Consider the following 26,268-nt stretch of genomic DNA (forward strand, 5'->3'; position numbering starts at 1 on the left):
AATTTGTCACGACTTTTCATACATCGAGTAGACTGTTGACATTTCATATACTGTGCAAGTTTATAATGTCCATGTTGAACCAATATAAATGTCAAGCACTTCACCAGCCACAGAAGAGGAAACCCACACACACACACACACACACACACACACACACACACACACACACACACACACACACGACACGAGAGCACGCAAACTCTAAGTGGAAAGCGGTGACCACATTTTATTTTATTTTATTTTATTTTATTTTATTTTATTTTATTTTATTTTATTTTATTTTATTTTATTTTATTTTATTTAATCTCGGAAGTTGCTGAACGTGCCGTAGAGAAATTCCAGCCAATCACGTCGTGAATGTGTTGACAGAGCGGTCCTTTAGCCAATCAAACAACCGGTTTTCGGTTAGGGGCGGGGTTTACCCTTGGTAGTGAAGAAGTAGGCGGTGGTTCTTTCTCTTCTGGGCAACTTGGCTGAAGTGTCGTCAGGACGACTCTGAAACACTCCGTCAAAGTTTCTAGCCCGCCGCTCGCCCGGTGCTGACATGGCCCCAAGCGCCCAGCTGAAGGAGGCAATAGCCGACATGCAGGACGGTATCCGTGCCATCCTACTCGGTCCTCCCGGAGCCGGGAAGGGGACTCAGGTGAGCTGTTAGCTGCTAGCTGTTAGCCTGTACAGACGGCATTGTAAAGCGCATGGTCGGCGTTAGCCCGAGCTAATGCTAATGCTAGCAGCCTCATCTGGTTATCCTTCACATTACATTCAAAGTGTTTGCAAGTGTTTTCACTAATTAACCCACGGCAGCAATGTTTATATGTGAAGAAAATATTTCTGTGTTACAGTGTATGTCATTACTGATCACATTTGATATGTCATTGGAGCTTGAAGTGTAAAGGAAGGTGAGTTCAGCAGCTGTTCTTTGGAGAATGTTGAGTTTAAAAATACCAAAAAAAAAATAAAGTGTTGACGAGTATGAAATCGAAGCAGTCTGATCAACCTGAATGACGATACTTCGCAGCTTATTTAACGTAGTTATTTATCAAAAGGAAAAATACTCCTAAAGGTGCAGCTTTTTCTTTTTTTTTTTTTTTTTTTTTTTTGTTAAATGATCTAAATACTTTGAAGTTGAAGGGTTCAGGTCGGTATGAAGGACCTTGAGTCAGGACTCATAAACTGCAACCAAAATTCCACTCATGTAATACAGAATGATTTGTGTTGTGTATCTGTCAAACACAGACACCCAGCTGTCAGTGAAGCATTAATCCAACATTTCATAATGTTCCACAGACCCTCAGGTCAGTCACATTCGCCATCACAGTATCTCTCGTGTTCGGTCTCAGGTTTCTTTAACCTGTGTTGTAACATGGTCTGAAAGCTCTATTGTAATTGGTTCGTACTGTTCATGCTTTCACTTGACATTGTTGTCAAAACAATTATTTTTTATTTTCTAAATATCTGATTCAAACAGTGAACGTACCTGCTTGGGAGTATGACTGGTGCGGGTATTTTTTTCATTTTTCTTGATAGATGAACTGAATTGTTAGTGTAGATCAACCATTCAGGAGAGACTACAAATTGAACTGCTACTCCTGCACATTGACAGGAGGTAGTTGAGGCTGTGGACCCAGTTTTCTCTGGAGACTCTCATTTGGTCTGAGAGTGGATTTAGGTTCACCCAGTAGAGGGTGAGGAAGTCAATGGGGATTGGCTGCAGGGATTTCTTACTCTGCGTACTGGCAATGAAACACTTGGTGAATTTTAAGGTTTTTGAATGGCTTCTTAACAACTTTCAGCACTTGGAACTGGGTGTCTCATGCCCTGATGTGATCACCAAGTCACTTTTCATCTTTTCAATGCATCCACTTGATATTAAATCGGTTCAGTCAGGTCAGTCAGTTTCTGTGGATAGCATATTCCTTTTTCTGATTGTCTCATGCTCTTGTTGAAAAGTTGTCAACAATAACACCAAGAGCTGAACGTTAGACTAGGAAAATCATATCTGTCATTTTTGGTTTGCATACAATATGTTGATTTGGAGCTCATAGTTTCTAAATGCTCCATTACTGAAGGGGAGTCATGTGCTTTGTCACACATGGCTACTTTGCCTGCAAAACATTTTACAAAACCTTCACCATTCTGACCTGCTGACATGTTGTGCACAGTCTGTCATAATGTAGGAGACCCTGCAAAGTCATGGATTGACCTTGTTCTTTTAGACCAAAAAAATGTCCGTTCATTAGCAAGTACCAAGTAACTTTTCCTCAGCTGATCTGTTCAGCTCTTTACACCAGCAGTTTTCTCTGTTTTTCAGAACTTTCCATATTGTTGTGCTTACTATGCCTAATATTTAACCAGTGGCTCTGATCGAGTTTCCTTCTTTTCTCAGCTTCAAAATGACTTGCTTTTCTCCCATGGGCAGCTCTCTGGTCTTCATGTTGGTTTACTGTCTTTAACAGGAAATTGAGTCTTTGTAGGTTTGAGTCGAGGCTTATGCTAGTCATGCAGAGGTATTTCATGCTTGGAAAAAACAACCTATAAGGTAACACCTGAGCAACAAGACACACCTGTCAGTCTCGCATTCCAAAACTTCGGCTCAACAAAATGCTGAGGCCTAATACAAATGGTGACATGTCCTAAGTTGTGGAGCACATCTAGATGTAAATTCCAGGAAATAAAAGGTGAAATTCTGAACTCTTGGCTCATACTCATCTTTTCATCTTAGATCTAAATTCCTTTTGTTAACAAAGAAATTGGCCTGGTTGTTCCAGTACTTTTGGAGGGAACTGTATATACCAGTTGCACGTGTAGAACAGGAATCTCAGTACATACAACTGTGACCTTTCAGTAGGTGCATCAATTGAACCTGATAATCTGCTGAAGCCTTCTTTTGTCTCTTGGCCAAAATTCATAAAATTGTGTTAATGCCATCCAGCCTGACAGACGCTTCTTTCACAAAGCTCAAGTTCACAGCCAGATATCTCTCTCTGTCTCTTTGTTGTTGGTTCCCTCTGCCAGTTTCAGGTTTTGACACTCCAGATCTGAGTGATCTCTCGATCTCCCTGCAGGCCCCGAGACTAGCAGAGAAGTACTGCGTTTGCCACCTGGCCACAGGGGACATGCTGAGAGCCATGGTGGCTTCAGGCTCCGAGCTCGGCAAGAGGCTGAAGCAGACCATGGACTCTGGCAAACTGGTAAAGTTTTCACTTTCTTTCATTTCCCACGATCTGTGTGTTTTTCTTTCTCTGTCCCCTTTGAGGCTCTGTTGACTTTGCAGCTCTTTATGCACCATTTCCTCTGAAGTCCCATGTTTTTATGTCACTGCATGACCTCTACATCTGGCTGAGGAGCAAATTGCTATTTCTTGAAATTGGTGCTCATCCACATGCACTGTGAAGTTTCATAAAGTCTACATAAAGCTGCATCAATTCCTATTTTCATTGTTCTGTAAACAGTTTTTTTTATTAACCATGTCATGTTTGCCATATTCAAAACATTTTAAAGAATTTCCCTCTGGAATTAATAGTTATTCTTTTTTTTTTTTATTCAAATCAGTGATGAATGCATTCATTATTGTGTAGACAAATATAAAATAAGTGAGAAATGTATAACTGTAACAGTATCAGTCAATACTACAACTACATTGACTTTATGTTAAAAAAAACTTGACTAGAATGTTGAGATTGTACAAGACATTGTCTGATAACAAATGGGGTGAATTGAACATTGTTGCTTATGCGTTAGATACTTTATATTGTTGTTGCGGGTGCTCCAGGCACATCGTTCGACCATTGTTGCATCTTAAATGAAGTGATCGTGGAAATTAAGTCCTCATATTGAACCAACGTGATACTGTGCTCCCCTTTTGCACCTCTTAAACTCGCTCATCTTTATATTTGTTCTACGTTCAGCACTGACTTGATTCAGCCGTGGTAAATCTTTGTCTTTGTCCTTTTATCCTTGTCTGGTTCTCATCTTTCTCAGTTTGATTTGTGCGTTTTCTACTGTCTGTGTGTGACTCTCTGGGTTCTACCCATAATGATGAGGATGAGTCTGGTGTGTCTCTTCACACATCAGTTCTAGTATTCTGTGCAGTGTGGGTAAATGAATAAGATCTACAAAAAAAACAAAAAAAAAAAACAACTTTCATTCGCAGGTTAGTGATGAGATGGTTGTGGAGCTCATTGAGAAGAACCTCGACACACCAGCCTGCAAGAATGGATTCCTGTTGGATGGATTCCCCCGAACTGTCAAACAAGCAGAGATGGTAAGGACTTCCTTCACCGCTGTTACGTTCGATGTGAAGCCGCCCTAGTGTGGAGGGAGTAAATGTAGTAAAAGGCACTGAAAACAAGCAGCAACGACTCCTGCTGTATTGCAGGGGTAAGTGCTCTTGAGCACAGGTGACACCGTTGGCACACCAAAGCATCGTCGGCGCCATGCTGGTAAAAGCTCTCATTCATAGATGGGAGCAGTTTTTGCGCCGTCACTCTCAGAGAGCCTACCTGTGCACAGCGTCTCCGTATCCAGCCCGTACTCTTGATTGTGAGTGGCGGCTCATATCCTCGAGCCCACCGCATGCGATATCATCGCTGTGCCACATTTATGGCAGAGCTCTAAACAGCTAAAGTTGGAGCGTTGCAGCTCTTTTGGGTAGAGGAGTTTCCATCAGTGTTTCAGAAGAGTGTCAACCTGTAGTACTGGTTGTTTTATCGATTTTATGTTTTCCAAATTAAACCAGATTCATATTAAACAGTAAATTTGACTCTTGCTGTTTGTTTGACTTAATTCATGGTTGATTCTTTCAGCTCGATGACTTGTTGGACAAGAGGCATGAGAAACTGGACTCCGTCATTGAGTTTTCTGTTGACGATTCTCTGCTGGTGCGCAGGATCTGCGGCAGGTAGGAGATGTTTAACCATTGAGCGCCAGAGAAAAGACTCGATCTTTTTCATTTCCCAGTCCAATAACTGGTAAATGGCATCGTTGTGGCTTCTTTTGAACAACTAACTTCTCATTCTGTCAGCATGTGAAATCCACTCGGGCAGGTAGATTGATTTGTGTATACACAGCAGTCTGGGACCGGGAGATAATGTTGGAAAGAACTGGAGCATGACGGCGTGCGATTAGCAGAGAGGGTGGCCCGAGGGGCTGTAAACGTCCTGCAGCGGGACGCTCGCCGATGAAATGTGCTGAACAGTAAAGCTGCTCATTGCCCAGTTGTGCTGCTACTACTCGATGATCTTTTCATTGAATCTACAGAGGTCGCACACAGTAGAAGCACCAAACTGGCCGAGTTCAGTCGAAACAATTAGAGCCACATCATTCAGTATTGTTTAATCAACCACTCAGCAAAACTTGACCATTTGTTCTATAATATTCTTTATAATCAGTAGTTATTGGTTATATAAAAATGTATCATGTAAATTCAGTTTGTTAATAATTGTTATAATATGAAAATTATCCAGTGGGTTAAGAACCGAGTGCGTGGCTGTTTAGTTGCTGGTTCAAATCCCTTGACCAACATGCAATTTGTAAAAGCCACTGCTCACTAATGTGACTACATCCTTTTTTACATGTCCTCCTTTTTGGAAGTAAATTTGAGTCAAGAGTGAATTTAATAATGTCCTAAATATCTGGGTTTTGCTCAGGTTTCTTTCATAGGGCTATTGTGGCGCTAATTGCGTGAGAGTCACTCAGAGGCCTGTTTACCTCAGGACGCTCATAAAAGTAATGTGAAAACAGAGGGCTGTGGAGCAAAGCATGCTGGAGCAAGACAATCTAGGAACAATAAAGGAAAGAGGATGCTTCATGATAAAATAACAAATGCTAAGCATAACTTCACTAAATTTGGAAATAAAGTCCCAGGAAACCATGTCCCAGAATCCTTTGCACTGTCCCCCTCTAACACACTCTGACAGCTCAGCGCTCTCAGAAAATGTTGAGGCGTAACTTCACCTTTACAGATGAACTGCAGAAAAAAACACCCCTCTTTTCATTATGATAATGATGGTAAACTTCTGGATAGATCAGCCCTTCTGCACAACATGGATGGGAACAAGAAAGATGAGGACTGAAGGGAAAAGAAGATAAGCTGCCTCTCATTTTCTTTTTCCTTAATTGTGAAGCATCATATCTATTTTTACTGTAGCTCAAATAATACAAAAAGAGCAACCTCTTTGTATTTTGCTCACAAAAAACAAAATTATAATTTTTTTTAAAAACCACGGAAGTATACTTCGATATATATTTTTTCGTTTAACTTTTTGAGGCATTATTTGTGTTTTGGCTCAAGACAAATATATTTTTGAACAATCTGCTCCATCTTTTTTCTTTTCCTTCAGCATGTTGTGAGAAATTTTCCACTTCAAACAGATAATGGTTTATAAAGCTACTTTGTTGTCTTTGACTGTGTTTGGGTATTTTCGCCGTGTGTCCAAGAGGTCGAGTAGGTTTTCCTCTTTTGGGTTTGTAGAATCTGTCATTCTCGGGTCCCCATCACCTAGCAAAGCCCTAAAACCTCAATCTCCCTTCAACTCTCCACATAAGGTGTTGGACCATCCTGTGGTCTGTTACCACAGCAGTATTGGTGCACCGTGCTGTTGTTTTTTTCAAGGGATGTAAAATAATCAAGAGAGGAAAAGCGATTTACTTGAGCTCCTTGTAGCTGGTGGTCACAATGTGGAATTTTACTGCTGCTGGATAAACTGAGCAGATTACAGCTTCAGGTGTAATGGGAGTGGGTGGGAGTAGATTTTTGCTGAGTGCTGAGTGGCCGCCATGGTTTCATTAAGTCTGAGCATCCTTAACTGGTTCATGGTCATTTGTAAATAGTAACTGATTCCGAAGTTACAGACAAGAAGTAATCCAACATAAGGTGTATATTAGAGATCTCACAATACCAGAAGTTTGTGAGAACAGGATCAGAACCAAACCATAGTACCCAGAAAAATCAACCAACACAGGGAGAACATGCATCCTCACAGACGGACTCAAACCGGGTACGATCTCACTGTGAGGCAGACTGCCAATTACTACACCACCGTGTCTCTGGTTACTGAATCAAGGCTTTTGACCTTTTGCACACAGCTCATTCTGACTCCTCTGAATCTTTTAGTGTGACAAATTAATTCTGAATCCTCATTTTTTTTCTCTCCAAAAGTAGCCTACACTACAACTTTTAGTTACAGAACTGATGTCATGTTTTCCTAACCCATCGCCACTTCATACATAATCTTGTGTTACAAAAGATTTCAAATGAAGTTGTCTGAGCTACTTTCTGCTTTGACCTAAAATTAGGTTTATGTAAGCTGCACATGTCGAGGCCAGAACACTGAAAGCACAACTTATTATGATCGTTTGTTGGTGTGTTTCCATCTCTCCGGTTTTTCAGCCTCCGCAGTGCCTCAAATAGGAATCTCCAAAGCAGATTTCACAACATTTCACTGGAACACGTTGTGTTCTGTTATGAAGCTGACCCACATGTTGAACAAGAAGCTGAGAGTGTGTCATCTTCTTAGAAAATGTGTGTTGGGAAACCGTTCTTCTTCGTTTTGACTGCACACCACAAAGAATAGAAACCGAAAGCCGTCTTTCTGTCTGTGGGGGGGGAGGTGGTCAGCTGCCGCCTTTTCAAGCCCAAGTAGGACAAGAGCGTCATGTAGGATGTAAAGGACAATGAAGTAGTTAGTGAGTCACTGTGGCAATCAAACTCCCGTTCTCCTCCTCTCACCAGGGTTTTTTTTTTTTTTTAATGTCCTTGTTCTGCCCTCTACATCCTTTCACTGGCTTCTCTCTGGCTCCCCAGACTAATTCATCAGCCAAGTGGCCGTTCGTACCACGAGGAGTTCAACCCCCCCAAAGAGCCCATGAAAGATGACGTAAGTAGCTTCACTGTCAACCCACTTAAGAAGCTACTTGTGGCTAAAATTGCACCCACTTAAAACGAGTGCCAGCCTGATCATGGGCCGGCTTCAGAAGGTTTGAATTTAATCTCAGTACTTCGTAGAGATTTTGTTTGGCCAACATTAACATAGAACGATAGCAGTGAGGTAAAAATGTGTTTTGATGTGGAGACCCATGCACACATGGAGAAAACATGCAAGCTCCACATAGAAGGTCCCTGGCTGGTATTTGAACCTGGGCCTTCTTGCCACTGTGGGGCAGCCCATGTGTCCCAGACGCCGAGAACTATTTCAGTCCGCTCGAGAAGATTTATATTCTAAAATGATAAATTACAGTATTAATTGCTTTATTGTCTAATTTTCTTGTCCTTCAGTGAATACCGTCTGAAGCGATTCCCATGAGACAAAAAGAGATTATGGATGACCTTAGTGTGCTGTTTCACCAAACCTCCCGTACTGAATTACTGTATATATTCACAAACGAAATCCACTTTGAGATGTACTCAAAGTTGACAGTAGCTATTTTTTTTTACTCCTTTCAGTTGAGAAACATTGTTTTTTCTGAGTTACTTTTAGTTAGTTTTACTTTCAACACATAACACCTTTTCTTCCCACACACCTCTGCTGTTTTTAGCTCAATGCAAAACTTACTGTTTCAAAAAAAGTAAATTTACTGTTAAAAATAAAATAAAATAAAAATCTGACCTAACATGTGCTACAGGCTTTTATTTTCAAAGTGTCTGTTATTTCTCATAATGAACCAGCCGATCACACCCACGGTTATGTCATGGCCTCTGAATTAACTTAACCGCCATGTTTTATAGGAAGGTTTCAAAACTAATGTTTTGGGGAAAAAAATGCTTCTGGAGAAATGCTGTCATTTCCTGATGCTGATGTTGACTTTGCTTGAATCCACAAAGACGTGGAGGAAAAAGGAAAAAAAAAAATTGATTCAAAAAGTCAGTTTTGATAGAAATATTGGCGTGGGGAGAATTCATGTGCTTACTTTCCATTTGGTATCCAAGTTGGACATGTAATCCGTGGTCGTCGTCAACAAATGAGACTTCACAGCCTTTTCGTCCTTTAACAGAGGATGAGTTTTAAAGTGGCAATAAGAGGGGAAACAAGAGGTAGCCTCTAGCGTGACAAGACCGGCAACTAAAGATCACAGTTTTATAAGCTTGGCAACCTCGTGTGTTTTCCCTTAGTCATTCTTTTCCTTCTCGTTTGCCCTCAGGTGACGGGTGAGCCGCTGATCCGCCGCAGTGACGACAATGAGAAGACGCTGCGCTCTCGCCTGGACGCCTATCACCAGCAGACGGCCCCTCTGGTGCAGTACTACAGCTCCAGGGGTCTGCACACGGCCATCGACGCTGCCCAGTCCCCCAACGTCGTCTTTGCGTCCATCATAGCTGCGTTTTCCGCCGCCACGGAAATCCCCGCCCGCGCCACTGCCTGTAAAGACCGAGTGTTTTTCATTTAAAAATTTCCCTTCTTCCTCCTCGTACCCCCTTCAACCTGCTCTTCTTTAACCCGGTGGTGGAGATTGATCAGTGTCACAGCGGCAACAGCATGTAACTCTGCGGAGGATGGACGCACCGCGCCGCGGGGTGTGACCACACCTGTAGCAACAGGACGGATTTAGAACTTTAGCTGTGATAATAATAATATTAATAATAAAAGTGGAACTCATAAACCAGCACTGTGAAGCTTCTGCAGCCTCTCATCGTGAAGAAGTGAGATTTAAAGTTCTGCAGAATGCTGCGCATGTTCCTGTTGCATACTGTCTGCCTTTGCTGAGCAGGTTGGCTCTTGTTTCATCGGTGACTTGGCTCTTTTTCTTGTCATCAGACTTTATATTTCTTTGTTGGATATTCTGTTCCCCACCCTCTATCCATCCATACATTGTCCCTCTTTTTACTTCCCTGAAGTTTATGCCTTCGTTCCAAAGTTTCCTCAGAATAATTGTACATTGCCGATCACTTTCAGTGGTCTTTGCCATTCCTATTCGTACAAACGACAGGCACTTTATTTATTGAATGATTGATGATTCCACTGAGTTACCAATCCGACTATAGATTGTATTCTTTGAAAAGTTTCTCTCCTTAGTTTTATACTGTTAATTGCTAATTTAATAAGCAGGATTGTGAAGCTGTTTACTGTCGTCTTCAGTAATGTTGCAGTCAGATCAACCTGACATGACGCCATTTTCAGGTTACAGAGTTCAAAGTTTTGGTTGCAACATGTTGCTGTTGATACTTGTGGCTTCATGCCTTTCATGTCAGGTTTTATTACAACAAAAAAATCCTGACAAATTATATTCTCAGTCTGTATCTGGTAATCAGATTACACTTTTTACCTTGATGTCAGTGAGTGCAGTAATGCACTGACATGTCATTGTTTGTGGTGGACTTTGTTTTTTCCCAGATTCTGAATATGTCTGAATCTTAAAGATTGGTTTATGTTTGGTTCAGCCAATATGAACTCTGAACCCCCGTATACACCAAAATGAGGCTGAGACCTGTTCTTCCGGTCACAAATCGCTTCTCAAAAACACTTGTCACTTTTAAATAGACAAATGAATCGAGGTATGAACCCAGCTCGGTGGTTTCCGGTGTTTGACGCAAATCTGAAATCTGTTACATTAATCTAATTGCAAGATGAACTGCGACGAGCGAGAGGGTTGCAAAGACTAGACATATTAATGACTGCATGAAATGTGGATTGTTGTAATCAATGTTGTGAAATTGTTCTGCGGTCCTTGACTCTTTGTGCTGATAAAGTCGGTTTTAGCACATTGATTGTACTGCTCTGCTGCTGCATCCCCTCTCTGCTTCTGCAGTGTTTTGTTTTTCTTGTTCACAGCAGGTAGCCAAGTGAAGCTCCTAAATTCCTGCAAGCAACCAAGTTAGCACTTGGCAGGGGGGCATTCAGCAGCTTTGAGAGCTAGATATTGTGTTTGCATGGCGAGGAAGAGCCAGAGAAAACGATTTCACTTAAAATCAATAAGCATCAGTTAAATGAGAAATGCTGTTATTATGTAGTGGCTGTTTTTCAGAGAAAATATATGCCTCTCTCTTTTTTTGGTTTTAACCATGTTGGCTGTCAGGTTAGTTGCCTATTTCTCATGCCTTCAAGTGACTAAAAAGAGACTTGAGATTACAGATTATCCATTTGAATTTACCCAATTCAAATGGATTTGTAATTCAGAACATAGTCAACAATGGAAATTATGTAAATAATTGCTTGATTGTACCCCCCCCTCCCCCCCAAATGAAGTGTTCAGATCCCAGCTTGTTGCCTTGTGTTAAATCCTGTTGAGTAAAACAAACTGTCACAGATGGATTCTTAGAGAAACAGAACTGTATTGTTTTCCTCTCTCTCGTCTTTCTTTTGGAGATTCGTCCTTGAATCCTCCGTTCCTCACTGACCCTCCAGTCTCGCCGCTCAGCGGTCACCTGCTGTTGGTGTTGGGTGAATACAACTTGCATGCCGACTCCATTGCTGACACTTGCTTGAATACTGATGTTTTTTATTCTCTCGGGACTCTCGCCATGGAAAAAACAGTAGCAGATGTTCAATGGTCCCAGGAGGCAGATTTGACTCTTTTATCCAACACGATGTGACAATCCCACGCTGGATGTAGTTTAATATTCTGTAAGAGTTGCGATGATGGTTCTGTTGCTTTTTGTCAGTTTTTGAAACCTCCGGGTGTACTCGCAAAGTTTAACTGATCTGAACACCTTTCTGATTGTTTTTCCCTTAAATGACAGACTTGAAGACCTTGAAATTAAGTATTTAGGCTGAGATGATTTAAATGACCAAAACAGTGTTCTTTGTTGCATTTGTTAGTGATGTTCACACCAAACCAACTCTTCTTCTCCCCTTTGTCTTCCAGCTGGTTAATGCCTGAGCTGCTCCATCCCCATTGGAGTGAAGGATTGGAGCTGAAAATGATTTTGGTCGAGTGGAGGACTGAAGAGGGGGAGGATCAGACACTGAAGGGGGTTCCTCAGCGTTCATAGGTTCAAGTAAATTTTTGCTGGGCTGCCGGTTCAGACGGTTTTTATTCCCACTAAATTGACCAGATTTATCACAGTCATCATATTTAATCAAGTTTCCCCCTTTCTAATAAACGTCTTTCTTTTCGATAATTGCCACGTGTTATGCCTCTTATTGCTCACCAGTCTGATCATGAAATCCTCATGAGATACAGCCTTTTTGAAAATGTGCTGACACGTTTTTGTTTTTCAGCTGAAATAAATAGACCGATAATGGAAGAAAAACAAGTCTGACCAGATTTCAGTCTTTTTCTAAAGTTACCACCTATGTGTTGACTGGGGTTTTGAGAAAATGACTTTTGAGTTCCTGAAGGACCATCAAATTCTATATATGGCTTCAGCTGAAAGATGTGAAATGATCTATAATGAATATCTTTCAAATAAGCTGCCTGACTTTAAAATGAGACCCATGCAGCCCTACCGTATGCAGTCATAAATGTCACGAAAAGTCCCTCATCTCATCAACAAATGCAGAACAATTATGCCGTTACAGTACATCCTCAAACGAGTGTTGGCAAGCACTGAAGAATTAGTGAGAACTGATGCTCGGCAGATGGTGACAGGAAATACTTGGATTGAGTGCAAGTGAGGGGGTAAACAAAAAGACAAAACCAGAGAAAGCTTGATTGTTGGGCACATGAGCCATTAAAATTGTTGCATTTTAAAGATATTGGTAGATTGCAATCAGTTGTTTTATGAGGGACACAATTTTCCTCTATTTTTGAAATAAAAAATAACTAGGCCTATGTGCAATTTTGTATTTTTCTAAACTTGTCATAACGGGTTCCTGATTTACAGACAGCAGGATGATCTTGTCACTCAGCTCATGCAGTGGTCATATACACTGGAAACTAAAACGAAGCATCTGAACTGTGGACCGAAACGTCTGGTGCTGGTGCTCCGTCGTAATCACAGCTGCAGTTAAATGTCAGCTTTGAGCCTGTGTCGTCTGGGTCAAAGCCATCAAAGCCTCTTTATGTGGTTTGGGCTGATGCTGGGGAAACAACAGCAGATGTCAAACGCTAGCATCACAGTTAAGAGAATATATCTGTCTGGTGGGTGTCATTATAGTCCACAAACCCACCAAAAGTAAAATGTCTTCTCTGAAAAGGGAACAAGGCAGATCTCTCTCCCTTGCTTATTTAGTGAAACAATCTACTCATGCCTGCATTTACACACACACACACACAAACAACGCAGTCTGTAAAATATCCAGTATGAATGATACGATACAAATGCATGATATTTTAAATGTTTTCCTCTTATAATACTCTGTTATCATGTGCACTTGAGATATTTAACATACTGTCTTTAATGCTTTGGAAACATTAAATGCCAAAGTGAGTAAAACCTTCAAACTGGAAGTTGACATTTCTGAAACACAACCAACTCTAGAAAGGCAGAAGACTGACAGATATTTTGTGAAGTCCCTCCAGGCTTATTTCTTTTGTTTTTTGCATCAAAACTTCCTGGAAACTGGTTGCCAGGCATTTCCTGTTTTTCATTCAGGAAAAAGCAGGGACACTGATGAGATTAAAACGATTACCTCCATTTAATGAAGTTGTTTTCGGGATCCAGGATATGTTGGTTGTGTGTTCAGTGGCCATTCAAAGTGACTGAACTTATGTCCAACTTGTTCTGTGTGGTAATACCTGATTATCTGGACATGATGTAAGTTTATAAATGCAGACTGTGTCTGAAAATGTGTTCTTGTCAGATAACGTTAAGTACTGTCACACGTCTTCTCTTATGTTTGAAGTAGCGCTGAAGTTGTTTGAAATTATTTACTCCTCACTGCCACACAGTCAATGTGATCCAGCTCCTGATCATGTCTGATGCTCATACGAGGTTTTAATAGAGAACCTAGGTCATAAAATGTAGGTCCCTCAAGAAATCACTGTCACAAAACAAAATGGAGCAAGTTGGCATTGTTTCAGAAACAACAGAGGGAATGTCAAAAGTGCTAAACGAATGAAAACAAAACTTAAGAAATAGTGCAGATTCAGGGTTTGTATAATACATTGTGTTTTAGTTTAATTGTGTTTTTGTTAGAAAACATTGGGGAATCGACCATTGAGAAAAGCCAAAGTGTGCTTGTAATGTATTGTTAGGGATAGGTGTGTAAGTGCTTTGAGCCCTCATCTCACATCAGGAATGTCATGGATTAAAAATACTGGCTGGGCTCCTTTCTGTGTGGATTTCTGTGTGTGTGTGTGTGTGTGTGTGTGTGTGTGTGTGTGTGTGTGTGTGTGTGTGTGTGTGTGTGTGTGTGTGTGGGTGGGGGGGGGGGGGGGGGGGGTGTTCCTTCCACGGTTCAAAAACATGCATGTGAGGTTAACTGGTGCCGCTTGGTGTGATTGCGTGTGGTTGTCTTTCTCTGTGCCTTTGCCGTGTGATGGTGACCTGTCATCTCCAGTGCCCTTCAACCCGGAACAGCGGATGGATGGATGGATGGATGGATGGATGGATGGATGGATGTTACATAAGTGTCGATAAGTGGTTGATGGCCCAAATTCATGTCCTCTTTTCACATTTTATCTCTCCTCTCCTTTTTCATTACAAATAATCCAGAACCTCCACCAGCATCTTGATTCAGACTCTCGCTGCATGCTTCAGCCGACTTTCCCCCATCCACACACTAACTACCCTCCTTCCAGCTCTCCAAACTCTCAGAAAACACAGAGCTCATCTAGAAATCAAAACCATCCACCTCTCAACTGGACCCTCTCCCCACACTGCTGGTCAAAGCCTGCCTCCCCTCTCTGGTCCCCCTTATTTCTGTCATCATCCAGTCCTCTCTTACCACTGAAACTGTTCTATTATCCTAAACTGCTACCAGCACCCCAATTTTCAAAAGACCTGTTGTCAATCCCTCCAACTCAAATAACTTCCATCATATTTCCAATCTACCACTTCGTTCTAGAATCCTGGAAAAACAGTAGCCTCACAACTCCATACTCACCTATCTGTATGAACAGTTCCATTTTGGTTTCTACCCACTCCATAGCACCAAAAGAACACTCATGAAAATGACCAGAAACCTCCTTATGACAGCTGATTTTGGACTCCTCACCATTCCGATCCTCCTTGAGCTGAGTGTGGCCTTTGGTACCATATGTCACACCACCCTTCTCAACAGACTATCCTAAATTGCTCACACTCCATTAGACTGGGTCACTTCTTCTCAGTTCATTCAGCTTAAATCCATCTCTTCCCTGGTCACCACAAGTGTGCCTCAGGGCTCTGCCCTCGGGCCCCCCCTCTTCATTGTTTACCTCCTTCCCCTCGGCATTATCTCCACAAATTTAGCATTAATTGCCACTGCTACGCGGATGACACCCAGCTCTACCTCACCAATAAACCCTCATCCAATCTGGTTCAGAACCTGAAACCTGGTTCAGCCTGAACTTCCTTAAACTGAACGGAGAACTGAGGTTCTCCTCATTGGCACAAAACACACTACCAACAACCAACAGCTTCTCCATCACCGTCAACTCCTCCGTTCCACCATCCCCCCAGGTTAAGAGTCTGTGTGTCATCTTCGACAGCACTCTCTCTTTGCAGTCTCACATTACCCAGTCTGCCTACTTCCATCTAAGAGGTGTCAATTGTCTCCAGTCCTCCCTCACCACCCACACCGCCGCCATCCTTGTCCCCAGCCTCATCACTTCCTGTCTGGATTATGTAATTTAATTCTTGTCAGCCTCCCTCACAAACCCCTACCTAAACTCCAGTTAGTCCAGAATTCTGCTTCCCATTTCATCACTAGGGCCCCTCCATCCATCAAGTCACCCCGGTGCTCTTACAGCTCCACTGGCTCCCGGTTCAGTTCTGTATTCAATTCAAAATTCTTCTTTTAACTTTTTAGGTCAATAACAATCCGACCCCTCTACATCTGTCTGACCATCTAACCACCATAGAGAGCAGAGCATTCAGCTCACCTTCTCTGGAATTCACTACTACTCCAACTGAAACATGGTCACATTTTCTCAAATCAAATCACAACTCTAAACGCATATGTTCAAAATTGCACATTGTCTCTGATGAAAACTGCTTTCTGTCTTGTATTGTTTTACTATTTTTAATGTGTATTGTGGTTTTATGAAAATCTTTGTATGGTGTCCTTGGGTGCCAAGAAAGGTGCCTTCAAATAATAATAATAATAATAATAATAATAATAATAATAATAATAATAATAATAATACAGAAAGTCTGCTCTCGGGGGAATGTGACGTAACGGGGTGGGGTTTCCGCCATCCGCAAACCGACGGCGTGACGTCACCACACGGGGCTTTCCTCCATGACGTCAGAGGACGGCGGGGCGGCAGGCGAGGAGCGCGAGGCGAGGCGAGGCGAGGCGGAGCAGAGCTGCGGAGGTTTGAGTCGGACGTTCAGCGCAGCGCTCCCGGGGCGGAGGAGAACAACCAGAGGGCCGCCGTCACCTGTCAGCAGCACAACCCGAGAGCAGAGAACCGGGGGCGGCGACACAGGACCGTGTGAGACCTGCCGCACCTTCCGGACGCCTGTGGAAGGAGTCCGGTCCGGAGCGGGGTAAGTGGCTGCTGATGGTCCCTCTGCTGCAGGAGCTGTTTATCGATGTCCAGGGTTTTAAAACGACTCTGGACTCCGGTAATTACTCGAATGATAATAATAATAATAATAATAATAATAATAATAATAATAATAATAATAATAAAAATCACAATATCAGATGAAGTGGATTAAAATTCAATTTTTCTGTAAGCAAAAGCTTCACATGTCAGCTCAAACCAACACATCCTGAGAGGGGAAACATCTTCAACATCTCAGGCTGTCACATACAAGGAGGATAGCGCCTACAGCCGCAGCAAACCTGCAAATAGTCCCGAATTATAACACCAGGTTGTCTTTAGTGTCAGTCTTCAAATCACCCAAGATATGTGAGTGAAACCCTGTCCTCCTTGCACTGGAAGAGATTTTCCTGCCTGATCTGCCACTCCCCGGTCACTGTCTGCTCTGAGGACAGGCTGTATTTTCCAAGAAAGCAGGAAAAATACATTAAACATGAGAAAAAAAAAGCAGGCAGCAAGATTCACAACAGATGACAGTAAAATGAAACGCTCAGTTAAACAGAGGGGGTGTTATGAAGGTACCGAGCCCCCCAAACACTCCTCACAGGATAATATAAAACAGATATGTCAATATTTTGGGCATTTACTTCTGTGTGGGGCTGCGCTTTGTACTGAGGTTATGTGTAATGACATTTTCATCCTTCTTCAGCCTTTGAATCGAAAAAGACTTTTATGTTTTTATTAAATCTCAAAGCTTTAAGAGGACATACATGTGGAAACGCTTTGTAAAGACATCAGGAAATAAAATATGTAGTTGATGAGCAAATGTAACACATGTTACTATGAAGATTGCACCTTGATAATGAAGACTTCTTCAATGTCAAACAAATATCTATAAATAATTTAAAAATAGCCTCATAATAATGAATAAATGATTATATTCGGATTTAGTTACTTACATTTCCAGATCAGTAGATTTGTTTATGTGAAACACATGGCAGTTGTGTCATCTGTATTTCTGCTTTTGTTTGAAATGTCATTGTTAGAAGCTGGGAGGAAATAATAAGCAACGCAGACAGACAATAGGCATGTGGCAACTGGCTTTGAATGAAATGTAAAATGGTAAGTGACGTAATGTTACGTTTACTGACAAGGTTAAGGCATTGACTCCACCTCTTCCCGAAGATAAATAAAAACAAATGAAGGTGATCTGTGTTGTTTATGAAGAAAGATTAAATTGAAAAGCGATCTTTTTTTTTTGTTGAATATGTGACTGTTTCCTTCTGGATTTATTTAGTCACCAGTTGAGACAGAAATGTTCTGTTAGCTGTTCTGCTTCATGTTGTGGGTGTGTGCCTGTGTGTTCAATCCCAGGAAGAAAAGCGATTTGTGCTCATCATGAAAAAAGAGATAACAGTCAGTCAGGTGAAGCAGATTAGTACGACTAAAAATAACCATATTTTAAAACATATTTGTTTACACACAAATTAACTCATCCATCATGAAGCTACGCTTGTTTCTGCTTAAAGCTTGTGCAGTAAAAGTGACACTACATACACTATCATTTATGTGTACACACACACACACACACACACACACACACACACACACACACACACACACACACACACACATTATTTCACGTTAAATTCATGTTTTTGGACTCTAAACCAAATAACCTTGAGAAAAACCAACCAATCGTCGGGACTGAGGACAATCTCAATCGATGAAACTAAAATAAAAAAAAAAAATCCACATTTAATTCATTCAGGCTTTTCTTTTATCCAATAAGGAAACATGGGTAGTAAATCTGTTGAATAATGCCTTCTCAGACATTTTAGCTTCATTTTTTTGAGTGACTTAATCTTGACTACATCTGCACAAGCAGCCCATTTTCCAACGGAATGGTCTCATCAGTCTGATTTTCTTGCTCGGTCTTTGGTTTCTCCTCCCAGTCCGATGTGATTAGACCATTACCTCATCCAGAGAGGAGGTTTAGGCTCCCGAGCCATTATGCGCCTTGGGTTTCAAACAATAGCCGGGAATTACACACTCTCTTGTTAGATGTACTGCAACTGGACTGTGGTTTGTGCTGCTGTTTCCTCTCTGAAACCTGAACCTATTCATTCAGTTTACTACTGTTTCCACCTCGCTCGTCCCTGGGAAGACACCCTTGTTTGTGTGTTAAGAGGAGGTGTAAAAGAGCTCTGAGGGTTGCTCTTTGCAACTGTAGCGCCTGCAAGGCATGACATTAAACATTCAACAACTCAGCAGTGCGGCTCCTCAAGGCTCCTCTAATTATAGAAGCTCCCAGCCTGATTCCTCTCTTACCTCCACCTTCCAGTGCGTTGCTCTGGACACTCTGTGTGCTTTATGTGTGTGTGTGTGTGTGTGTGTGTGTGTGTGTGTGTGTGTGTGTGTGTGTGTGTGTGTGTGTGTGTGTGTGTGTGTGTGTGTGTGTGTGTGTGGGAGAGAGGTGTTAATGAGAATCAGTGGGAGAGAGAGCGGGAGTGAGAGAAAGCTCAAACTCTCCATTTGTGAACCCATCTGCTTCCAAAATTCGTCTCCAGAAAAATTGTTTACATTTTTTGAATTCATCAATATATAGACTCGCCTCTTGGTCATGAAGACGTCACTAGCTTAATTAACTTACTCAGTTTTTTTGTTGTTTTTTTTTTTTCAATTTGATTGAATTTGTTTTGACTGATAAATCATATTTTCCTGTTATTTGCGTGCGCCACATGGTGATGTTCTGAACAGACACTGAACAAAGCTCCAACAGCAGGAAACAATTCAAAGTGCTATTTACATGGACTTTGTACAGATCATCAATACGGTCACACTAACCCCCTTTAGGGCCAATCTCATCAGTGACTTGAATAAGATCAGTGTTGCTTATGGTACTTATTGTTCACTGTGGGTTATTATTTTTTAATTACCGACGTTATTCTTCGCTGTATCTGGTTATCAAACTTCACTGGTTTGATATGGTTGACTCTGGGATTGTGCTTAACGCAGGAACGGCGTTGTCTTTCCAAGGAAGAATGTGTTTAGCATTTAGCTTTGCCAACACAAACACCAAATACCTCAATCTATTCACAACAAAGTGACACCTCCCTAAGTGTTAAAGGAAGGAAAAACTGGATGGGCCAAATCTTATCTGATGCTTTTCAGAACTATTCAACAAACACAATGACTGAAATTATGTAAATTATGCAACAACCTGACTTCCGGGGAAGATCGTGTTTAGGTTTCCACAGAATAATGATTTGATTACTGGTGAGACAAACCTACTCATGCGAGGAGGCAATGGTCTGGTTATCTGTAATTTCTTCTCTTGACGTTTGTCCAAGTGGCTTGTTCCTCTTTTGAAATTCTGTGCTGCAGAAGTTGATGAATTTAAGACTGGTGAAATTATATCATTAATCGTTGAATGACAAGACTTCTTACTTCTGTTTTCACGTAAAATCCAGCCAGGTTACTTCCAGTTTCGTACTGACTAATTGTCTTCCTCACAACAGTGATGTACTGTATGTTGAATCATTTCCTGCGACGTTGCTATTGGTTAAATGTTTGTTTCCATATATGTGTGCATATCCATCATCAACAGAAAAAGGCTGAAAACTCCTCCTCTAAAAGCATTGTGTGTCAGTAAAGTTGAAATTATTTTAAGTTTTGCTCTCTTTTTGCATCTTAGTTGTAAAGAATTGCAATCTGTACTTTTCCAGTCGTTTCCCCACACACACATTTATAGTTTATCTTGACTATCTTTCAGAATTTCATGACAGATATTGTTAAAATATTAAATATTTTTAAGAAAGTACATTCACAACAAAGTTTATTATATGATTGTGTGATCAGAACTGATCTTCTTTCTCTTAAAACTTATCATAAAATAAACATGATCTCAGTGTTGTGTTGGCAGACGTTGTTCTTTCCAGGTATTGAGGTGATTTTCAAAAATAATTTTGAGAAGAAACGATAACATTGTTTTTTTTTCATCTTCAGCTTGTGGTTTTTCCTGTGAACTCAGATTCAGGAACATTGAGCTGCTGACAGCAAATTTGAGCCTCCCTTTTTTTTTTTTTTTTGCTTGATATAGTCGGAACAATAAAAACCGAGTTTCCTGTGTATTTTGCTGAATGCCAAAGGAATGCTGGGAGCCGTGCCAGCTCGCTTTCATCCACAGACATGAGGGTGAGGAATAGTATTCAGGCTTGCCAGTTTCTGTCAGTCAGTTAGCTAGTTTGGCCTTTTGCTGTAATAAACAAATCACATTTAGACTTTATTGGCCTGAGTAAAAGTCTTATATGACTCCTCTGATCAAATTGAATTTTATTAAAGTGATATTGTTTTGCTAGATACGTTTCACAGCATGATAAAAGATCCAAATAACTGCAACAATGAAAAGAGTTAAGACATTTACTAAGAAATGCACATTATATTTTATAAATGTTTGTTGTAAGTAACAGGAGTAAAATATAGAAGTCAAACACAAATTGAAAAAGTAGCTATCCAGAGATAAAAATAAAGAAAATGGATAAATTAAACCTAAAACATAGCAAAATGCATTGATTTCATATTCAGTAATAGCAGACAATATAACTCAGTTGTTTGATTTGATAAAATAAGAGTAGGATCAGCTGATTAAGAGTGTAGGTCTCTAAAGGTGTGACGTCTTTGTGAATATGAACTGATTTAGCCGAACGAGAGAAAACAATCGTTGCTATGTGACGTGCTGTTGTTAAATCCATCAATGTAATCAAAACTCTGACTGCCTGATGAACGACGGATAAGGCAATAAACTGACACAACTCTGCCACATAGTGTTCAGCCGAGGTATGGCGGAAATTTTCCTGGGTGCCCCTTTAAAAGACGTAGCAATAAAGATATTAGCTCTTAGCACATTGGGAGCTTCTTCTACAAGCAAAGTTGATAGCAAGACCCCCAACAGCCAACTTGTACTGCAGCTGGACTTTTTCACTTTGAGCTTCTAACCATTATATTAATAACAAGCTTCAAGTTTATGCTTGCATCACTCGTGTCTTTTGGCTGGCGTTTTCAGTGGTATTTTATACTCATTATCAGACACCTTGAAGCATTATCAAGTAAACGAAGCCAACTGAAAAAGCATAGCTTTTTCTTTTTTTTTTTTTTTTGTCATCCGTGTTTGACGTATAAAGCTATCTTTGATGTACTGTAGCTCATCAGTGGTTAACTTTTCAACTCGCAGAATGTCTCCTAAATCGAGAGATACAAACCTCCCAAGTCTCAGGCATGAACATCTGAGTTTTGTGTATCTAGAATAGAATAAAAAAGAGAAAAGAGAATTCTTCATTAATCCCAGGGGGAAATTCCTCAATTCCACAAAGTCCAGCAAAGATATACAACTTTGCTCATTGTGAGCACCAGGAAAAGTCAACCTCACCACTATTGGGCCAAATCCTGCCAGACGCTTAAACCACATGGATAATAACTCCATAATTCTTATTTCCTATTCAACAAAACAGCACAGGCTATATTTATTTTTAATTTATTGAATGAACATGCAGTCATTTGATGTTTTTCTCCTGAAAAATCCTTTAGCAATGCAGTAATTACAGAGTAGCCACCGGTAATATCAGGTTGGGATGACTTTTCATCTCATGTCATCACCTGTGAATAAGCTACTGGCTTTCAGAATTTGACTTGCCAGTTGGCCATGTGTGGTTTACAGGATGCTGACACAGGAAAAAATGGCTTTTCTGCAACATTAATAAGTGAAGTGATTTGGGTGGTCCTATCCTCAGAGCACTGGAAGAAATCTTAATTCATGTGTTCTGATATTTTTTTCTTCACTTTTTTTTTAAATTTGAGAGCCTCACATTCTCACAAAGATACGGAGAAATCAGAGTAGGTGGGGTGTTTCGACAGGGGTAATGTGGCAGCGCATCATGTGACGTTGTTCATCTGTGTGGTCCTTTAAAATGAGCTCCCGGCTGGATGGGGCCTAACAACCAAACGGCTATTCCACTGTGGTTTGAAATGTGGATCCGAACCAGGGAAAGCTTTAGCTCTAATAACTGTGGAGAATGAAATGAGGGAGAAATCCCTCCGTTTCCTGATCAGGATATTTTAAAATATCATCAAGCGCATGAGTTTTATGTTCAGAGCGTCTCCCGAGGGACTCCAGCTCTGGGGAAGGAACATAAACAGACACATGACAACACTTTGGCAACTGTAGTTTAGATCATGCCACAGGAGCGATTTCAGACAGTTTGATACTTGTTTCCACTCTGAAAACCCCCGTTTGTAACTGACTCCAGCTGCTGCTCTTCCAGCAGAAAATGCACGCTAAACCTTTTTGTCAGCGCTCAAACCTCCAAAGGTGATAAAAACACATTTCGGGGTCATGTGGTTCAAAGTGCTTCATGTGGTGTGTAGCTATAGTGCAACAGAAAGTGGATGGTTGCCTGAGTGTTGAAAGTTACTGTTGTTACTTGTTTCATTAAACAGTGTCTAGCAGCAGCTTTTGTGCTACATTATAAAATCTTTAAAGACAAGGTAACAGAACCTGAACTTTTCTTATCTGGTTGTTCAGACTCAAGTGTTCTGGACTGTTTTATATTTTCATCTGAACTACATACAGTTGCCACTGCTGGTAAAATTGATTAGCACCGTGCTGTGCAGCAGAACTATCTCAAGCTGGAGCTTGGACTTAGGGACTTTTTTTCCAGCGGGATTTGTTTGTTCTCTCTATGCAGGATTGATTTTTCTCCCGGTGCTTGGCTTCATCCCACAATTCAGAAACTTACATTTGAGTTCAGCAGGTGAATCTAAATATCCTGTAATGTGAATTTGAGTATGTTTGCCCTGTGGTGGACTGATGGCTGAAGTTGTAGCCTGTCTTTGCCCATGGTCAGCTGGGAGTGGAATATAATACAAACCCTCACATTTAATTGGGTAAATTGTCATATTAAATTGATAAATGGACAAATTAATGTCAAAAATATGTTTCTTTACCCCTTAACTAAGTGTTTTAATGAAGTAACTTTGATTGTCATGAACACTGTAATATTTTACTGAGATATTTTTTTAGTTTATATAGTTCCTTTATATTTTTTTCTACAGTACTTTTCTTTTTGGGTTTTTAGAAAATGTACCATAAAAGCATAATAATAATTTTAGTGGTGGACAGACTTAAAAAAAAACACCCAGAAAGGATCAAAACTTAAAAACATTTTATAATCAAGAAAATGCTATTTGTATGTACCGGTAATATAATTGTCATTTCAGGTGGCGCATTTTCCAATTTACCAATTTAAATGAAAGTAAACGACTCAGATTCACTGCAGTTTCTCATGCTGCTGTTACTCTGAAACAAACATTTACTACAAGACCAGCTAACCTATTAGCTAATTGCCTTTAATTACCCCCCCCCCCCCCCCCCCCCCCCCCCACACACACACACACACACACACACACACACACACATACACACACTGCATTATTAGCTGCTGCTTTTAGTTGCTGACCACCTGTTCTGGCCAGAGATGCGTTGAGCCGAGCGGGGCTCCAGCTGCCCCGTTCCTCCGGCTCCGACATGAGTCAGGTCTTACTGGTATCGCTGTAAACAGGATGAGAGTGTGAGCCGAGCCGTCTGTTGGCCTGCAGCTCTCCGTGAACCTGCTCGTGTTGAGACAATGTCATCAGTCACTTCTCATGGCGGCTTTTAAGCTGATGCTTATCCAAAGTGATAAGATGCTCTCAAACACTGAGCGCTGCGGCAGGATAATCACTTTATCCCGATTTAGTTGGTTTGGAAAGAGAAAATCAAAGTTTGATGAGTAACTCCATTCAGAAAATTCATAATCTTAAGTTGAATTTTTTTTTTTTTTATGATATGAAATTACTATCAGATGGAACAAACTGTGAAATCACTTGCAAAATCCACATTATTGAGCTTTAACAGTCTATAAGGGGACATTTGAGAAGATTAAGATTTTGAGATTTAAATAAGGCTGTACTGCAATTTAAATTTCAATGAAAGAAATGCAAAACTGACCAGTTTCACCAGTTATGGATTTTGGAAATGCACATTTTGGATCAAAACTCATGACTGAATATATTAAAAAAAAATACAACATGAAGATAACTGTTAGTACACTGAGAGATTCTTTATTTCTTTTAAATAGCATTTCTGTTTTCAGGAAATCCAAACAAACACAACATCTCAAAAAAAAAAAAAATTACATAAAGACTCCAAGTACTTCATTTTCCTCCAACAGTACAAAACAAAACTTTTGACATTAATTGGTGAGTTTTTCTTGTCTGTGTTGAATGTGTTTTTACCATTGACTTTGATTCGCTCCAACCCCCACATCTCTGAGTAGTTTAAAAAAATGGATGTATGGAAAGTAATGTGAGTTTTTTTCCCTTGTACCGTGCAGGATGACATTTCATTGACTTACGGGTGTGTTGTCAACAAGTCATTTTTTTTGTACCCCATTTTTCCTGCACCATGATCCTCCTCCTCACCTGCAGGAGTCAGCCACTGTTTTATGTGTTTTCAGACATTTTCTGAGTAAATACAGAACAAACAGTTTTACTTGGAGTAAATTGGAGTTTTAGGGAACCCCCACACTAGGTGAATCCATCCTTCCCCCTCTTTCATATTTTGTATTTATATTTGTTAATGTGCCCAGTTGGACTTATAGGGATGCATGTTTGTCAGGGTGCTGACGTGGTTTCTGAGGCTCTTTTATACATATTGCATTAATCGTTTATGAGTCTGCTTCTTGTCTTACGAGCCTCAGAAATTGTGCTGATGGTCTGAGAAAGATAACGCTCAGTGATGCTGTAATTCATCTTTTTTACCTCTCAGTTTAATTATTGTGATTTTAGGATTTGAACTCATGCCTCGACACAAATAAACTGCCGAAACTACAACAGGCTGTGAAATATTGTAGGAGATGAAACAGAAATGGATTCTAAGTCATGTTGTCACAGAAAACCATTGTGGCAACATTTTTCTTGGATTGTTTTTTCAATAAAAGCTGTGAGCTTCTTCTACTCAGTAATTTGTGTGTGTGTGTGTGTGTGTGTGTGTGTGTGTGTGTGTGTAAAATCCTATACAGACCTGCCCAGTGATGGCAGTGAATCACTTTGTTGCGTAACAGCGATCATCTGTTGCAGGAGCACACCTGTAGCTCACAGCCCATCACATCGTGTGTCTGAGTCCAATCATTGTTCATTACAGACCCTCTTATTTGGAATGATTAGCCAGTTTAGCCCACACATGCTGACTCATTTCAGTCTCATAAACTCCCTTTAAAGTATTTATTTAGCCTGTTGGTTATTTAACAGATCGGAATAGTTTCTTTTATTATACTTCTTTTTCTTTCAGTTCACTATTAACTCTGCTTTAAATAGTTTCTGATCATTTTACGATTTGTAAAGTACAAAAGTACAGCAGGAAATGGTTGAATCTGTTTTGATAGAGTATTCTGGTACCTCATTGTTTCCCGTTTGAATAGAACAAAAAACGTTTTTAGATAGCTTGTTTTGTGCAATCCACAATGAAAATGACACAATGATGTTTTATTGATATTTAGAAAAATCCCAGATCTGTACAGTTTTATTTGATGTGTTGGTTTAGCTGTTTCCGCCCTCTGATTGTGTGTGAAGTTGTGTAACTGTAGGCTGGATGTAAAGAGCGGGAGCAGTTGGAGCATGTAGGCTGGCTGTAGCCTGCAGGGAGACACTGGAGGATCCCAA

General features: G+C 40.6%; 2 protein-coding genes across 4 annotated transcripts in view; both read left to right on the forward strand.

The window, feature by feature from the left end:
* The first annotated feature begins 446 nt into the window (after nt 1–446).
* Nucleotides 447–12,055, forward strand: ak2 (adenylate kinase 2). 2 transcript variants are annotated; one of them, XM_030121197.1, is made up of 7 exons: nt 447–643; nt 3,066–3,191; nt 4,154–4,264; nt 4,806–4,900; nt 7,805–7,877; nt 9,139–9,358; nt 11,800–12,055. In XM_030121197.1, the coding sequence occupies exons 1-7, from the start codon at nt 545–547 to the stop codon at nt 11,805–11,807; spliced, it is 732 nt and encodes a 243-aa protein (XP_029977057.1). In that variant the 5' UTR covers nt 447–544; the 3' UTR covers nt 11,808–12,055. The 2 variants fall into 2 exon arrangements, with proteins under 2 accessions (XP_029977057.1, XP_029977056.1); XM_030121196.1 differs by lacking the exon at nt 11,800–12,055 and having other exon boundaries at nt 9,139–9,399.
* Nucleotides 12,056–16,305: 4,250 nt separating this feature from the next.
* Nucleotides 16,306–26,268, forward strand: part of rnf19b (ring finger protein 19B) — a 39,277-nt gene continuing 29,314 nt past the window's right edge. The window contains exon 1 of one of the 2 annotated variants that reach the window (XM_030120423.1): nt 16,306–16,517. The gene's annotated coding sequence lies outside the window, so the exon portion shown is untranslated. The remainder of the gene's footprint in view (nt 16,518–26,268) is intronic. The other variant, XM_030120422.1, reaches the window with a different exon arrangement.

This window comes from Salarias fasciatus, chromosome 22 (genome assembly GCF_902148845.1).
Source record: "Salarias fasciatus chromosome 22, fSalaFa1.1, whole genome shotgun sequence".
In the NCBI taxonomy this organism is placed as follows: Eukaryota; Metazoa; Chordata; class Actinopteri; order Blenniiformes; family Blenniidae; genus Salarias; species Salarias fasciatus.